Here is a 16,877-nt window from a genome sequence, read left to right on the forward strand (position 1 = left end):
ATTGTTCGTTAGTTGACGTCAAGGATTCTTCGAGATTGAAACCCAATTAAGTGAGTCGAAAAACCTTCACTAAAACCTTGCCTCTAATTTTATTTAATGGGTGGGTGTTCGGGCCAGTGTCTCCATTAATTTTCTTTATGCATACCCTCTTTATTATGACGGATTATGATTTATTTATGTGTTCAAAATAAAAAATTTAATTTGTGTGTGTAATCATTAACATACGATCATTCAGTTTCAATATGATCTTTTTTGTCTAAAATAATTAAATTATTATTATTATTATACTTATACTTTCCCATCATGTGACTACGATACATACATGTATATTGGGTATTAATAATAATGTAATATTTCATATAATAATTTTATTAGACTGTGCCCTCCAAATTAAAAGGCACTATTTTGATAATTAGCTACCATGCTACCTCTAGTTGAAAGGACATCAAAGAAAATAACATCAAAGTTGAAAACCATAATCTTTTACGAATCCACTTTTTGTCTAGTTTAGATTTTTTGCTGACAAAATGATAATGCTATATATAAATGTATATACGTATTTGGTATCTAGAAATGATAATTTTAATGTATTGTCTTGAGTTATATGTGCATGTCACATGTTATTGTTATTACTATTGTAATTATGACTTACTACCATTATGCCTAGTTACTCACAAAAAGGTTGACTATATTGGTCAAACACACGAGAGTATCCTACAAGTAATTTATTATTCTGCCTATTATGTATCAATTTATATTTCTCATTGTGGTGTCTCTATTGTAAACATGCACATATTCATTAATGATGTTTTAATGAATGAAGCATGCTAATTATATTAAAATAACCACAATGCTTTCATTGCAATTTTTCATTTTTACTAATAATAATTATAAAAAGAGAGAGGGATAGAAGGAACTAATATTTTTTACTGTACATGTACATGTAGAGACTATGAAAGAAAATAGTAGTGCACAGTTAATACAAACATCAAAGAAATTGTTTTTAAATTAATTATGAGCTTAACTGTCTCTATACCTCTTCATATGTGTACATGCACAATTATTATGACAGGTGGTCACTACTAAATTACCTGTACCAATCACTCTTGACTGTTCACTCCTTATTATAATATAATGTATATATATATTATGTATATATATTATATATATGATGTAAGTATGCATTGATCAAACAGTCAGTTGTATTTATCATGTATATGTGTATACCACCTATTCCTTTTGATGGATTATTACACAGGCTGTACTTGTATATGTGTGACACCTCCTTACTATATTCAGCACATTTACATGTACATTGCACATGTATGTGCATTTATTACTTTTGTTACTTTCATTATGTTACCTTTTTCTTGATTTGATATTATTAGCAAAGTATATTACATAGAGTTCATCATTTTCATTATTGATTCATGTAGTGTTATTTTGACTTTATGATTCCTGGCTATACTATTGTTTTTATAGGAATTTATTATGAGAGTACAAGGGAAATTTATAATGGAATTATATTATACATAACCAGAACAATCGACTCTAGTACTGATTGTATAATTATTACTTTATTGCATTGTAAATGTACATGTACATATGTCCAATGTGAAATTTGCATTTGCAATGTACATGTACATGTCTGCATGTGTGTGCTTTGGGGGATGTTTGTTTGTTCCTTTGAATTGATAAGTAATGGGTTACTTTGTTCTTTTCCTGTATAAACTTTTCCCCTCCCCCTCTCTCTTTTTCTCCTCCTTTATCTCTTCCTTCCCCCCTCCCTCTCTCTCTCTCATCTCTCTCTCTCTCTCTCTCTCTCTCTCTCTCTCTCTCTCTCTCTTTCATCTCTCTCTCTCTCTTTCTCTCTTCAGTAGATATTAGATATGTGGTCTTGGCCTAATCATTCAATAGCTAATATAAATCCTAATTTCCAGACACCTAGTCATTTCTCTGTCTCCAGCTTCCCTCCCTCCTCCTCCTCCTCTACTCCTCAATCACATGCACACTCACCTTCATCTCAGCCCCAGTCCATCTCACGTCTACCCTTCCACTCCCCTGGTTACCAGCAACCCGACTATACCAACCAGTCCTCGCCCTTTAGTTACCAGTCCTCACACGGGGCCTGGCAGGCCGTGCCACCTCACCATGTTGATAGCTCTCCTTCCTCTCTCCTCCCTCCCCCTCCTCCCCCTCCTTCGCTACCCATACCCCCTCCCCCTCCCTCCTCTCTCCACCATCAGTCACAGACCGAGCAGTTCCTGTCTCAGAAGCATCATCACGACCTCCCTCACAATAACTCCGCCCCACTCCACCTAGCAACTGGGGGAGGCATGTCCCTAGCGACCGGTGGTATTCCAATGGCAGGCGGTGATGGACGGTATCACAACTCTGGCAGCAATATACCATTTTCTGTTGATTTTATATTACAGAAATCAGCCGCAGCTGGACAGGAGATTACTAGTGGATATACAATGGGAGGCGGAGTTGGAGTAGGTGGGGCCAATATTGAACAACAATACATTAGTGACACGCCTACCGGGTACGGGCTGGACTATCATATTGAAGAGAATAAAGGACATTATGACACTAGCTCGTTAGGAGTTGGAGTGGGTGGAGCTTATCACAGAGAGACACGCCCCCAGGAACCAATCCCCTCTCAGTCTTATGACAGACCAAGCGAGCAATATACCGAGCAGCTTCAAGCTCCGCCTACTTATCCCATTGTTAATAATGAGTATAATAGCTCAAAATGTGAAGAGAGATACTCGCCTCCTGGCCTGATACTAAAGGAAGACGGGGGAACTACAAGGAAAGAGGAGAATTTGTCCCTCAATCAGTCATCATCGTCTTCAGCCTCGGTCTCTACCTCGGGGAAGATTAATTCAGTGACTCCGCCTAGTGATGGCATTCGTAATGAGTCTATACCCATTCCTGCGTCTCCGCCCAAAATGGCCGACTCTCGTAGCTCCAGTAGCAGTGAGAGTAGCAGTGGGGATACTAGTAATAAATTAATGAGCAATACCTTTCAGTTAGGGCTGTCTCCTCCACCTTTATCATCAACTAATCAGAATGTTATTCCAGGAGCTATCACTGATGATAATGATAATGAAAGTTTTCCAATGGATACAGTAAAGACAGGAGCACCTTCCTTACCTCCTGAACAAAATGGAGAACTAGAAAATCAACCAAAGAGCCTCTCTCGTCCCCCGCCCCTCGTTCCCGTGGAAACACCCTCCCAGCCAAAGATGGGTTACTATGACGATGAAGATGACGATGTTTTTCTTCCTGGCCCGCCCACTCAAAAGAGATTGCTAATGTCAGAGAAATCAGAAAAGAGAGAGATTAGTAAGACTCCATCGGGTCACGTACAGTCTGGCGGTCAAACGGAGTCTCCCACTCGTAATCAGATTAAAAGACAGCAGCAGCAAGGATGGGGGAGGGGCAAGGGAGGGAGAGAGAAGGGAGGAGGGGACTCTCCTGGGATGGTCATTGGGAGGCGTGGTAGGGCTGCTGGCAGAGTATTAGACGAAAATAAGCTAAGGATCCCACTGGAGAAAGGGTGAGCTTTTAATGTTAATGACTAGTATGAATTTTTAATTTTAAATAACTCGTTACTATTGGCTAAAGTTAACTTTATATTTTGCTAGATTTTAATGAAAAGATAATTATTTTATTGTTTTTTTACTATTAGTTGGCAGAGGGTAGTAAGAGCTAGAGTGGCTGAGGGTAACAATGCTCCTCGAGTTGATATATGTTACGTGACTCCGTGTAACAGACGCCTTAGAACCTTCCCTGAGATCCATCGCTACCTCTCCTCTAACTCTATCACTGACCTCACCATCGACCACTTTACTTTCAGTAAAAAGGTCAACGTTGGGATGATCATCGACGAGAAAACGTCCCCCGAGTCTCTCGATAACTTACTCGTGCACCCCAGACGTGGTCGACCCCCTAAGAGACCGGTACACTCACAGCAGCAACAAGTGAAGGCTCAAGTGGATACTATCACTGACTCTGAGGGTTCTTCAAGGATTAGTCTAGAGCCTCACGAGATAATTAAGCCCTCGCCTACTAAAATTTCGAGTTCTGTTTCCACTGTTACTGTCCCTCCCACACATTCGTTCCTGTCTCACATGTCAAAGGATCAGCACACGATCACTAGAATCATCAACACTGATTACGCTGATCCTAATCAACCTCCGAGAGATGAAACTGACCACGGGCCAGCCGATTCACAGAACAAAGACCGCTCCTCCTTATTGCTACCCCAAGCCACGCCCCCTCTCCTTGCGTCCTCTACTGAATGGAGACCCCCACCTCTTACCAGCCCTGAGGAGATTGCGGCCGGTGGCTGGGGTAGTGGCGCTACTAAAGGAGTGTCCACTATTGGGTCTTCTGGGGTGACTGCCGGTAGCCGAGGTCACGTGATTACCAAGAGACCGCGAGGACGTCCTAAAGGGAGTGGTTTGGGTGCTAAACCTGGCGGAAGCTTGGGTCAAACATCAGGTAGGTTTAATTGAAGGAGTGGGCGTTAGTGTGGGGTGGGGAATTTTTGGCTGTTTTACATGCGCAGTACATGTAATTTGGTGGTCATTAAGCCTGTGCATGATGAAAGGGGCTGGTTTTATTTTGGCAAATGGCTATTGAAATTCTAAATTTGCCAAAACTTTGAAATTAAAAGTTGTACAATTACACATATTCTTGATTATTGTGATTGGTTAATCTCAGTCGTGTGCAGTGCATGATTATCATTCATCGTACGTGCTTATATTTTCTTAAACACTTGACAATGTTGATAATTCTTTAAAAAAACAAACACAGAAAATAAGATGACAACAACAACAATAGATGCTAATCTGCAAGCTCGATATTTCAACATATACATTTGCATAATCCCTGTACTATAGTACAGGGTCTTTGGCCAAATTTTTCCACAAATGACCAGGAGAGAATTCTTCATTTTATAATTTTTTTCTGATACATATACACTGTACATGTTCTTATGTTGTGTAGCAAGTTTGAGCTGATTCCAATCGAAAGTAAATTTTTTACAAATTTTAAGAGCTACTCAAAAAGCCATGTACATGTACTGTATTGTAGTTCTTGTCAGCTCATGAAACATACTTTTTAGCTAACTTAGCATGCTTTGCAGGAAACCCTGTGCAACATACATGGACATACAGTATTATAATTACATACATGTACATTATATGTATCATATTATCCTATAGCTCATCATGTGGGTGGTAGAAAGAGGAAAGCTAAAGCGACAGTCCACATACTACCATCACTAACACCAGGACCAGTACCACCACTAACAATGGGAGCTCCTGGGATCAATACAGGAGGCGCTGCTACTACTATCCCTGGGGCTGCTGGATCAACTAGTAATAATAATACTGGAGGAGGAACGTCTTCTGCTCCAACTTTATTGAAAGGTACACGTACACGTACACGAGTTAGGATAAGTGATTTGTATCTTATAAATATTATAGAAGTGTTTTTGTTATTATTATTATTATTATTATTATTATTATTATTATTATTATGTACTGTGATGTGTACTTTTGTATATATTACACTGTTAATAGTTCCCTTATATTTTACTTGATAGTCCATTCAGACTCATTGTAGTAGTTGAATATGAAACTACCGACTTTAGTCCAATTAGTAGTAGTACATACTGTATAGTGTAGTAGTATTGAGACTGTATTTGAGTTACTACCTTTCCTTGTTACTTTGTAGTCCTGTAGCAATAGTAGATAAAAGATTCATTATCTACTCTTGCATGTAGTTATTGACATATAAGATACATTGCATATGCGTACTGATATTGGTACAATGTATGATTTGTGTGAGATTATTCCGATTGAATTTGGCTCTCTCTTCACTTGATGATTTACCATTGAATTATAATTAAAATAATTATTTTGATTCGGTCAATTACATGTAGCTATCATTATAATTTCATCTTTCTTTCTCTCTCCCTTCTTTTCTCCTTCATCTTTTCAATTGATATCAAAGATCAAAGCAAAGTCTCTGTATCAAAGAAGCAAGAGGAGAAGGAGAAGAGGAGACAGCTCATCCAAGCCAATAAAGCAAGGAAGAGAGCCGAGTCAACTCACCGAGCGACACAGAGGAGAATGTCACAGCAATCTCGTCGACAAAGAGAGAGAGCACTAATAAAACAAGCAAAAGAAAGAGTTGAGAGATTGAATAGACAAAAGGAAGCTGATGTAAGCAGCTTTTATTTATGCATATATATGTACATGTACATGTACTTATATTTTCTATTGTCTCTTATTTTATAAACTACCAATCTGCATGTGCAATGTAAGTCTAAAGTTTTGATATTTTTAAATTCTTCAAAATTTTGCAAAGAGCATGAACTTAGCAATTTATATTATTATTATTATTATTATTATTATTATTAATTTTATTAATCAATTTATTTATTTATTAGTGGTATCAGCTGAGAAAGAGTCGCATAGCAAAGCAAAGGGAAGAAGCGAACCAGTTGAAAGCAAGAGAGAGAACTCTGAAACTAGTTCAAGAGATTCAGCAAAGAGAAATTGAAAACGATCGACTCATGAGACTCAGACAACTTGAGAGGGAAAAGGCGGAGCAACTCCGTCGACCAACTGAAGATCTCCTCGTCAATGATCTTATTGATCTACCGACTCTTACGAAACTAAAGTGGGTCCAGCTTCCCTCCCACTCGTTTGCTGATCTCGTTATGGTATTCGAGTTCAGTCACTCTTTTGATGATTTTCTTGAGATCGAGAAAGTCCCGAGGTTTTCGGAGCTTTACGCTGGACTGTTTAACGTAACGATAGAGAAAGAGGAGGAGGAGGAGGGAGAGGAGGAGGAAGGGGGTGGAGCTGATGAAAGGAAGAAAGTAAATGGGTTAATATTACTGACCATGCAGCTGGTGAAGGCTGCAGTTCATGATGGAGGATCAAGAGTGAGTAGTTTTTAAAGTTGTTCAAAAATTGGGCCAAAGTCCCTGTACTATAGCATGGGCTCTTTAGCCAAATTTCGCCAAAAATGACTAAGAGAGAATTCTTTAATTTTATAATTTTTTCCTGATGCATTATAGTTAATTTAATTTCATTTGTTTTATTTTTATTTTATATTGCTATAATTTACTCTCTCCCATAGACCCAGACTATATCAGGTCTGCCGTTGAGAGACGTTGATGTGAAGGAGGACACAGTCTCTGAAGTTTTGAGACTTTACCTGCAAAACAAGCGAAACCCTTTCCTTAAAAACGTACGTAAATAAAGTCTAATGATATTTTATTATTTAAAAATTATAAAAAATACAATCGTCTTTCTTTCCTTCCCCACACTCACACACACACACACTCTCTCTCTCTCTCTCTTAATAGGTCACTACAATATTGTCAGAGTATCCTTATCAGTCTCTTTCTGCTGTTGACAAGATTGCTGTCCTCTCCTATCTTGTTGATGAGCTCCTCAGTTCAGTCTCTCTCTGTCGTGAGGTGGACAATAGGATGGAGCAGATTGCCACTCTTAGACGCAACAAATGGAAGATAAGCTTAAAACTGAAGAGGTACATATACATGTGCATGTATTTAAATAATAGTCTTCGTGGCTGCTTAAGTGTACTATTTTATGTATACATGTACATGTACATTGAATATAGGGCTGGGTGATAGTGATAGTGTGATAGTGTACAGCCTATCATGATAGTGATACTGTTATTCTAACTATCATGATAGTTGTTATGTGTGCATGGAGCATGGCATAAATGACACTTTACAGCTGTAATTAGCTTCTAATTAATGATAACTTCCACAAATAGAGTGGTGCGACTTACTAGCACAGGCTTAATTCAAGGTTTTTCACTGTCCCTGCTACATCAGCACCATGTGAACGTGTTTTCTGTATAGCGGGACAGTGTTTCTTGTTAAAAATTTGGATTAAATAAGTACAATGACTAAGTACAATGACTACATCCTTAAATAAATCATTGTATTTCCACATGTAAACCCTATGGCTGAACTATCGTGATATGTTCACTATCGTGATATTAGAGTTACTAAATATCGTGATAGTGATATTACTACTATCACCCAGCCCTAATTGAATACCATTATTTTATTAAATGCATGCTTGTATACATGTACATGTATAAGTAACTAAGCCCTATGTAGCATGTACATGTATATATATCTGCTCTCTCTCTCTTTTAGATTCAGATCTCGTCTCACTGACTCGTTTGGTGTGAGTCAGTTTCAGAAGCCGGTCCTTTATTCAGGGAGAGGGAGGCCCCCTAAGAGAGCACTCCTTAATGCCAATGGAGGAATGAATGAGGTACACACGTACATGTACATGTACATGTACAATCACTGTACGCATCATTGCTTCTATATTAGTTCATTTTTATTATTTTTAATCTATTAAATCTCTGTACAGTTGTACTTGAACACCTGCAGCGTGTATTCTGTTTCTCCTACAATACACAATACATGTACTTAACGTCTCACCTGTACTCTTGTGATTTCTGACTATATATTTCTGTAGAAAATCTCATTTGATTATTAATAATAATCATACCAATTAATTTAATTAATTCCTGATAATTAGATGTACATGTACTGTACTGCAATTGTTATTAGTATGTGTCCGATGTACATGTACATGTTTAATGTGATTTACATATACTACTGTGAGTAATGGGTTCATGTCTAGACAGTAGACACTAATTTACAATGTACAATTGATCTTCTGCGACCTCTGCATGTATGTACATGTACACGTACACGTACAATGTACATACCGTATAGCGGGTAATTTTGGAGGGGATTAAATTTGGCAAATTTGGTGTTTTGATAGTCATTTGCCAAAATAAAATCTGCCACTTTGAGCTATTATACGCATGCTCAATGGCACGTGGCCACAAATTTGCCAAAATTAAAATCTGTCAATTAACAAAATTTAGCAGTTTGCCAAAATTTATCCCCTCCAAATTTACCCACTATACGGTACACTACATGTATATGTACACGTACAATGTACATACACTACATGTACATGTACATGTATACTTCATGTATTATAAATGTATATTCGTAGGATGGTGAGAGTAGTGATGATGAAGGTGGGGCTAATGAGCCTGATGATACAACTACTGCTGGTGCTGGTGCTGATGCTTTGGCCCCTCCCGCTGCCCCTCCCACTGAGGAAGTGTTTAATTCGGACGAGGACAGTGATGAGGATATACCAGCTGAGAAGGAAGACCTTCAGAAAAGAGTGAAAGAATTGAAGAAAGTAAGTAACCATTACAACATTTAGATGGAAGTGTACATGTACATCACGTACATTATGAAAAGCACATGTACTGTATCCTTCTCTTGTTCCCCATGCATGATCAGTAATTATAATTGGCTTTAATATTGTTTTAACATCACACCACTTAATATGAGAATGCAGCTTTATATAATATTGTCCATGTATCTTTTTAGAAACTTATCTTTGTGCGTGGGCGTATCAATACGCTGACTCGGCAGATGAGAAAGTTTCCCCTAGGACAGGACAGGTACACTCGTCAGTACTGGAACCTTCCTGAGATGGGCGGGGTCTTGATTGAGGGACAGGAGACCTCCAACAACGACTACCTTGATGAGCTCCTTCCTCGTCTTGAAGCAGAAGAGAAAGAGAGAGAGGAGGAGGAAAAGGGAAGGACATTGGTTCCAGACTCTCCTCCTCATTCCAGTGTCACAGCTGAGAGCCACGGGACTACCTCCGATGTACCGCTAAGTTCTCAATCCTCCCCTCGTCCTGGAGGGGCGTGGCTCACAGACTCGCCTGCTAAGTATTCTGATGACACTGACCTTGATACACTAAACACACCCACTAAATCAGCCACGCCCATTAAAGGGTCTACTCCCACTCCTTTTCCAACCATTCACGAGGAGACTAGTCTAGATCAGTTTTCAGTTGCTCCAGCCTCGCCTCCAAAAGAGGCGGAGCCTGTTTCTATTCCGGAGAAGACTCAACATCCACTGGAGATATCAACAAAGCATAGCCATGCCCAGGAAGTGGTTGCCATGGAAACAGACTCTGTACCGGCGGGTTCTGCTTTACCAGAAGGTGTTGATCAGTCTGTCCCTTTAGCTGTTAGTAACTCGTCACCTTCAATAGTCACCACTTTCTCTTCACACAAGACCACACCCCCTTCATCTAATACTCCCATTAAGAGTGCCACACCTGGTGCCACGCCTCTAAAAGCATCAACATCATCGGTTAGTCTGAACACTACTCCCTGGTTTTCATTACTACCACGAAAACCCTGTGAGCTCCTTCACTACATAAACGGAGGAGCAATAGGGGATATTCAAGGATCTACTGGCCTGTTAAATGGAGGAGCAGGACAAATGGTTGTACCAGGAGGCTATGCTGCTTATATGACACAAGATGGTACTACAGTGCTAGCAGCAACTGGTCAGCCAATGATGCAGCAGGTGCAGGTTGGGTACGCTGTAGTCGGCAATACCCTTGTTCCTCAGACCCAGTACATTATACAGCAAGGAGGGGGATCAGCAGGTACACAGTATGTGTCACTACCTAATGGTCAAATAGCAGCAGTGGCTACTGGTGGGGAGACTGGTCCTAATGCTAATATACAGTATACTAATATTGGAGGGAATCAGTACGCTATTATACAGCAACCGAGTGTTGAGGAGGGAGTGACGGGTGGTGTGGTCAGTGCTACTGGTAATGTAGTGGGTGGAGTTAATGTTGAATCATCTGGTGGAGGAACTGAAGGTACTGGAGATGGGAATACGCCACAACCAAGGAAGAGGAGGAGGAAGAGGGCCAGAGACACCATACAACAAACAAGTGAGCATCTATTGACAATGTTTTTATGATGTACCAATATCCTATACAGCTGATTCAAGTTATGAGCACTTTAAAAAACAATTCAGTTTTTGAAAGAAAGCAAAGGCTATAGCCCATGGTTTTTCCAAAAAAATGGCCCCGAAATCACCCCCAATTTTTATTACATTTTCTGATATATATTGATGTCCTTATGCTGTGTAGAAAGTTTGAGCTCTATACCCAAGCCCATGGTTTTTTCCAAAAAATGGCCCCGGAATCACCCCAAATTCTTATTTTATTTTCTGATACATATTGATGTCCTTATGCTATGTAGAAAGTTTGAGCTGATTCCAACTTGAATTTTTCAAGTTACGGCCATTTTAAGAAAACGTCAAAATTCTGAAAAATACCCAAGGCTATAGCCCATGGTTTTTTCCAAAAAATGGCCCCAAAATCACCACCAATTTTTATTACATTTTCTGATACATATTGATGTACTTATGCTGTATAGAAAGTTTGAGCTCATTCCGACTTCAGTTTTTCAAGTTACGGTCATTTTAAGAAAACGTCAAAATTCTGAAAAATACCCAAGGCTATAGCCCATGGTTTTTTCCAAAAAATGGCCCCGAAATCACCCCAAATTTTTATTTTATTTTCTGATACATATTGATGTCCTTATGCTATGCAGAAAGTTTGAGCTCATTCCGACTTCAATTTTTCAAGTTACAGCCATTTTAAGAAAACGTCAAAATTCTGAAAAATACCCAAGGCTATAGCCCATGGTTTTTTTCAAAAAATGGCCCCGAAATCACCACCAATTTTTATTACATTTTCTGATACATATTGATGTACTTATGCTGTGTAGAAAGTTTGAGCTCATTCCGACTTCAGTTTTTCAAGTTACGGCCATTTTAAGAAAATGTCAAAATTCTGAAAAATACCCAAGGCTATAGCCCATGGTTTTTTCCAAAAAATGGCCCCGAAATCACCACCAATTTTTATTACATTTTCTGATACATATTGATGTCCTTATGCTATGCAGAAAGTTTGAGCTCATTCCGACTTCAATTTTTCAAGTTACGGCCATTTTAAGAAAACGTCAAAATTCTGAAAAATACCCAAGGCTATAGCCCATGGTTTTTTCCAAAAAATGGCCCCAAAATCACCACCAATTTTTATTACATTTTCTGATACATATTGATGTACTTATGCTGTATAGAAAGTTTGAGCTCATTCCGACTTCAGTTTTTCAAGTTACGGTCATTTTAAGAAAACGTCAAAATTCTGAAAAATACCCAAGGCTATAGCCCATGGTTTTTTCCAAAAAATGGCCCCGAAATCACCACCAATTTTTATTACATTTTCTGATACATATTGATGTCCTTATGCTATGCAGAAAGTTTGAGCTCATTCCGACTTCAATTTTTCAAGTTACAGCCATTTTAAGAAAACGTCAAAATTCTGAAAAATACCCAAGGCTATAGCCCATGGTTTTTTTCAAAAAATGGCCCCGAAATCACCACCAATTTTTATTACATTTTCTGATACATATTGATGTACTTATGCTGTGTAGAAAGTTTGAGCTCATTCCGACTTCAGTTTTTCAAGTTACGGCCATTTTAAGAAAATGTCAAAATTCTGAAAAATACCCAAGGCTATAGCCCATGGTTTTTTTCCAAAAAATGGCCCCGAAATCACCCCAAATTTTTATTTTATTTTCTGATACATATTGATGTCCTTATGCTATGCAGAAAGTTTGAGCTCATTCCGACTTCAATTTTTCAAGTTACGGCCATTTTAAGAAAACGTCAAAATTCTGAAAAATACCCAAGGCTATATAGCCCATGGTTTTTCCATAAGTTGGCTCTGAAATTACCCCCAGTTTCTATTACTTTTTGAGCAGCTACATGTATGTATCACATTTTTAACGTTGAAACGAATTTTTTAATATTATTTTATTTTATAGCTACAGTGGGTGGGGCTACAACTACTGGAGGGGGAGGGGCTACAGCAGATGAAGGTACAAGTGCATCATTAGCAGCTACAGACTCATCAGAGCAGAAATACATCACGCTAGCCCTTCCAACCGGTACAGGCGGTGAAACACAATACTGTCAAGTACCTGCGGACCCACGAGTACTCTCCGGGCAATACTCTTACGCAATAATGCCCCAGGGAGACGGAACGTCTCAGATAGTACTAATAGAGAACTCTACCCTAGGGGTGGGTATGAGTGGAGGCTCTGAGACGAAGGAAGTGGTTGAGATGGAGGTCCCACCTGCTACTGTTTTTGATAACGAATACGAGGGCCAGCCATTTAAAGTTGACATCACTTTAATGTACGCCGAGGCGCCCCTGCCTTTTAACACAAAGAAAGAGAATGAAGTTAAGAAAGAGGACGAGAAAGAGAAGGAGAAGCCACTGAAGGAGCTCCTGCAAGAGGTCGATAATGGTAAGACTAGCAGTGAGAGAGAATATGATTATTATTTTATTATTTTAAAACAGATCTGACTAATGGTTGGTGGACTATTAGGTCTCCACTTGAAATTGATTACTTGCTGCGAAGTCTCACAATGAGGTATTGCCCCTTTCATTAAAATAATAATTAGCATGCACCCATAATTAATGACACGTACATGTACATTTACTTTTACACAATATTATATTAATTATTTTTCTTCAGGGGTTATCGAGAGAAAGGTCTTCACAAATTGTTACAAAAGAACAAGGAAAGCATTTGCTCCACCCTCAAAGCCGGTTTATTGACGACGCCCCCTTTTGAAAACCGAGAAGAAAAACCCGAACCTCAAACAAAGACTGCTGACTCGTCACCTCCTGAAGTTATTGTTGTTGACAAGGAGCGAGAAGAAGATGAGAAAATGGAAGAGACTTTAAGTAAAAGGACAGAATCTTCTAATAGTATTGAGGAGGTTGAGTCTGATGATAACGAGGAGGCAGAGTCACAAAACGAGGTAGTAACAGAATTGCAAGACGACAAAGAGAGAGTGGAGTCACAAGATAATAATAACAAGGAGGCGGAGCCTAAGAATGATGGTGAAATTGATAAGGAAATGGAATCTGGAAAGGAAGAAAAGATGGAAGAAGGTTTGGAGGCCTTGTCAGTGTCCCCAACCTCTTTCTATCCATTGGAAACTGAGAGATTAGCTGAACACATTCTGAAGTACCTCAAGGATATGGAGTCGAGACTGTTTGATGCTCACTTACAAATAAAAGTGTGACAATATTAGTGTGAATGTTCTATATTATTCTTCTCCTTTTAGGGGATCGTTAAAGCTAACTATCAGAGCCAGTTCCTGACTAGTCCTTCAGAGGAAGGAGGGTCTAATGTTAGCCTGCCTCTTATATTTAACAGACTCTTAATGCTCGAGTCTTGTGTGCAGAGACGCTACCTTAAACCACCTTTCAAAGAAAAGTAAGTACCTTTTTTGAAGTTGTTCAAAAATTTAAAAAAAGCAACCTGTACTAAGGAAAGAATTCTCTCATTTATTTTCCATTTTCTGACACATGTCCTTTTTGCTATGTAGAAGATTTGAGCTGATTCTGACTTTCCAGAATAATCACATGTACATGTACATATTAATGCTTTTGAGTAACTTATCATAGTAAAGTTTAATCTCTTTTCCATCCAGGTCTCATGGTAGCAAGAAGACAGAGACAGGAGGAGGAGGAAGAGAAGACAAAGAGAGCTCCTCTCCACCTCCTGAGCCAGTGGCACTAACGAAATGGAAGACATCAGCAGTTGAAGCTACCTCCTCCTCACAGTTGGCAGTCTGCATCAATCAGTTGGAGAGATGTATTGCATGGGAGAAGAGCCCGATGAAAGTGGTACGAACATGTACATGTACATACACATAGTACATTTTTAATACTTGGGCTCTTTTGATGTTAACCTTTTCCTTCTAGTTTTGTGTCGTATGTCAGACTGGTGATAACGAGTCTCTACTCCTTCTCTGTGATCGATGTGATCGTGGTACCCACACTTACTGCTGTAGGCCCAAACTTGACGCTATACCTGACGGCGACTGGTTCTGTCACAACTGCACTGTCAATGTAAGCGCCTAACATGTTTAACAATACAAGGAATGGGATGATATTTATAATTATCAAACTATTTTGTTCATAATTATTTTATTTCAGGCATCACGCAAGATTGCCTGTGGTGTGTGTCAAAGTTCCCGTGGGTCGCTCCTCCATTGCACCCAGTGTCCTAATGTCTTCCATAAGCGTTGTCTCAACCCTCCCCTCACAAAGTAACCAACAACAACTGTGTCTCTGTGTAATGACTACCTTTAATTATAATCTACCCTAGACTCCCAAGCCTCCCGTGGGTTTGTATAGAGTGTCGTAGAGAGCAGAGGAGAAAGCCTGGGCGTCCTCGTGGAGCTAAAGACGATTTAATACTCTGCCAGTCGCTTCTGATGGACCTTGAGGAGCAAGATGATGCCTGGCCCTTCCTGGAGCCTGTGAACCGTAAGAAGATACCCGACTATTATCGGGTCATTAAGAAACCAATGGACTTCCACACTGTCAAGCAGAAACTAAGAGAGGGAAAGTAAGCAATGACACACTGTATTGCATATCAATGCTTAGTGCATTGAATTTCATTATTTTTTTAAAATTATTGATGTGATTTTTATTTGGTTCTTTTTTCAGGTATCCAAACAAGGAGTCTCTAGCATTAGATGTCAGACTCATATTTGATAACTGTGCATTCTATAATGAAGACAATTCACAGGTTAGTCCTGTAGTCCTCTACTGTAGCACACTACAGCATTCTGCTTTGAGTGCTGTCCAGGCTTGATTTTGGAGAGATTTCAAAAATTCATAAAAAATCCATTTTTAATTGGAACCAGCTCAAACTTTCTATGCATCATAAAAGTACATGTACATGCATCAGAAAAATTATTAAAATTGAGAATTTTCTACTTTTCAATTTTGGCAAAAACTGGCCCAAGACCAATGTATTAGGACTAGTGAATTCTTTATATGCAGGATAATTTTGCATAATTTATTTAAGTATGACTATCTTGTATGTTGTGTTTGAGAAAGGTACCTCATTACTGCAGTGTATAAAATAGTTCTTATATTATCTTTATTTACTTCCTTTATAGATTGGTCTAGCTGGCCACAATATGAGACAGTACTTTGAAAAGAGATGGACTGAAATGATGCTAAATCAATGATTCAGTCACTAAATTTACACGTTGCATGCACCGAACTTTCAACCTGTACCTATTTTTCATTTTCTAATGCTATTCAATTTATGCATCACTTTAATTTCACGTTTCTGTCAATATTTTTCTTCTTGATTTTATTTTTTTTCCCTTAGTATTTCTTTCTCTTTCTTCATTTTATCTTATTCAATTCTCATCTTTTGTGTTTAAGTGTCAAAAACATGCACACACACACACACACATACACCTCCACTGCATAGTAATTATTAATTTATTAATTTATTCGATAATTTTTTGTTTTTGTATGTATTTCAGTTACAACAAGTCGTTATAACAATAATTACTAGAGACAGTGGAAACTGATACAATATGCATGTAGATAACTTCATCACTGCAATCTAGAAAACAGATACCGTAGGGCGCCTTTTTTTGGTGGTCACTATTTTACGGGACGGGACGGGACAGGATACGCAGAAATAACCTATTTTGCGGGACAAGTAGGCGAGCAAAACTGAACCAGCTCAACATGCCTGTAATTTTTCCTTTAAACTGTAACTATATTTCAGAACCCACTTATGTCTGAAATTTACACAAACTGTAAATGTATAAGCAACCATTATTCTATAATAATCAAGTTATTCATTAATAATTATTATTATCCACTCTTAATTGTTATCATCAATTTTTCGCATCTTCATAAGAAACCCAATTGTATTTAGCAATACCGTGCAGTTGATTAATATCTATAGTGTATGACAAATTTCATATTGCATGACTACTGGCTGAATATCAGTGAATCAATACCTCAAAATAATAAAGGTCAAAACTG

At 38.6% G+C, this 16,877-nt stretch overlaps 1 protein-coding gene across 2 annotated transcripts; it reads left to right on the plus strand.

The window, feature by feature from the left end:
* The first annotated feature begins 6 nt into the window (after positions 1-6).
* On the plus strand, positions 7-16,388 carry LOC100637162 (uncharacterized). 2 transcript variants are annotated; one of them, XM_011404850.2, is made up of 21 exons: positions 7-50; positions 1,878-3,565; positions 3,698-4,512; positions 5,238-5,444; positions 6,031-6,242; positions 6,470-6,970; positions 7,168-7,278; positions 7,397-7,581; positions 8,225-8,345; positions 9,108-9,302; positions 9,497-10,874; positions 12,820-13,305; positions 13,359-13,431; positions 13,537-14,086; positions 14,135-14,286; positions 14,504-14,699; positions 14,778-14,924; positions 15,012-15,124; positions 15,184-15,426; positions 15,528-15,609; positions 15,986-16,388. In XM_011404850.2, exons 2-21 carry the CDS (start codon positions 1,890-1,892, stop codon positions 16,055-16,057), a joined length of 7,515 nt encoding a protein of 2,504 aa, XP_011403152.2. In that variant the 5' UTR covers positions 7-50; positions 1,878-1,889; the 3' UTR covers positions 16,058-16,388. The 2 variants fall into 2 exon arrangements, with proteins under 2 accessions (XP_011403152.2, XP_019850590.1); XM_019995031.1 differs by having other exon boundaries at positions 21-50; positions 1,881-3,565.
* Positions 16,389-16,877: the final 489 nt, after the last annotated feature.

This window comes from Amphimedon queenslandica, unplaced genomic scaffold, assembly GCF_000090795.2.
Source record: "Amphimedon queenslandica unplaced genomic scaffold, v1.1 AMPQUscaffold_13456, whole genome shotgun sequence".
Classification (NCBI taxonomy): Eukaryota; Metazoa; Porifera; class Demospongiae; order Haplosclerida; family Niphatidae; genus Amphimedon; species Amphimedon queenslandica.

Coding starts and splice junctions, on each gene's coding strand:
- LOC100637162 (XM_011404850.2), top strand. CDS start 1,890: ATGTGGTCTTGGCCTAATCATTCAATAGCTAATATAAATCCTAATTTC. Junction 3,566..3,697: donor AGGATCCCACTGGAGAAAGG/GTGAGCTTTTAA, acceptor TTTTACTATTAG/TTGGCAGAGGGTAGTAAGAG. Junction 4,513..5,237: donor AAGCTTGGGTCAAACATCAG/GTAGGTTTAATT, acceptor ATTATCCTATAG/CTCATCATGTGGGTGGTAGA.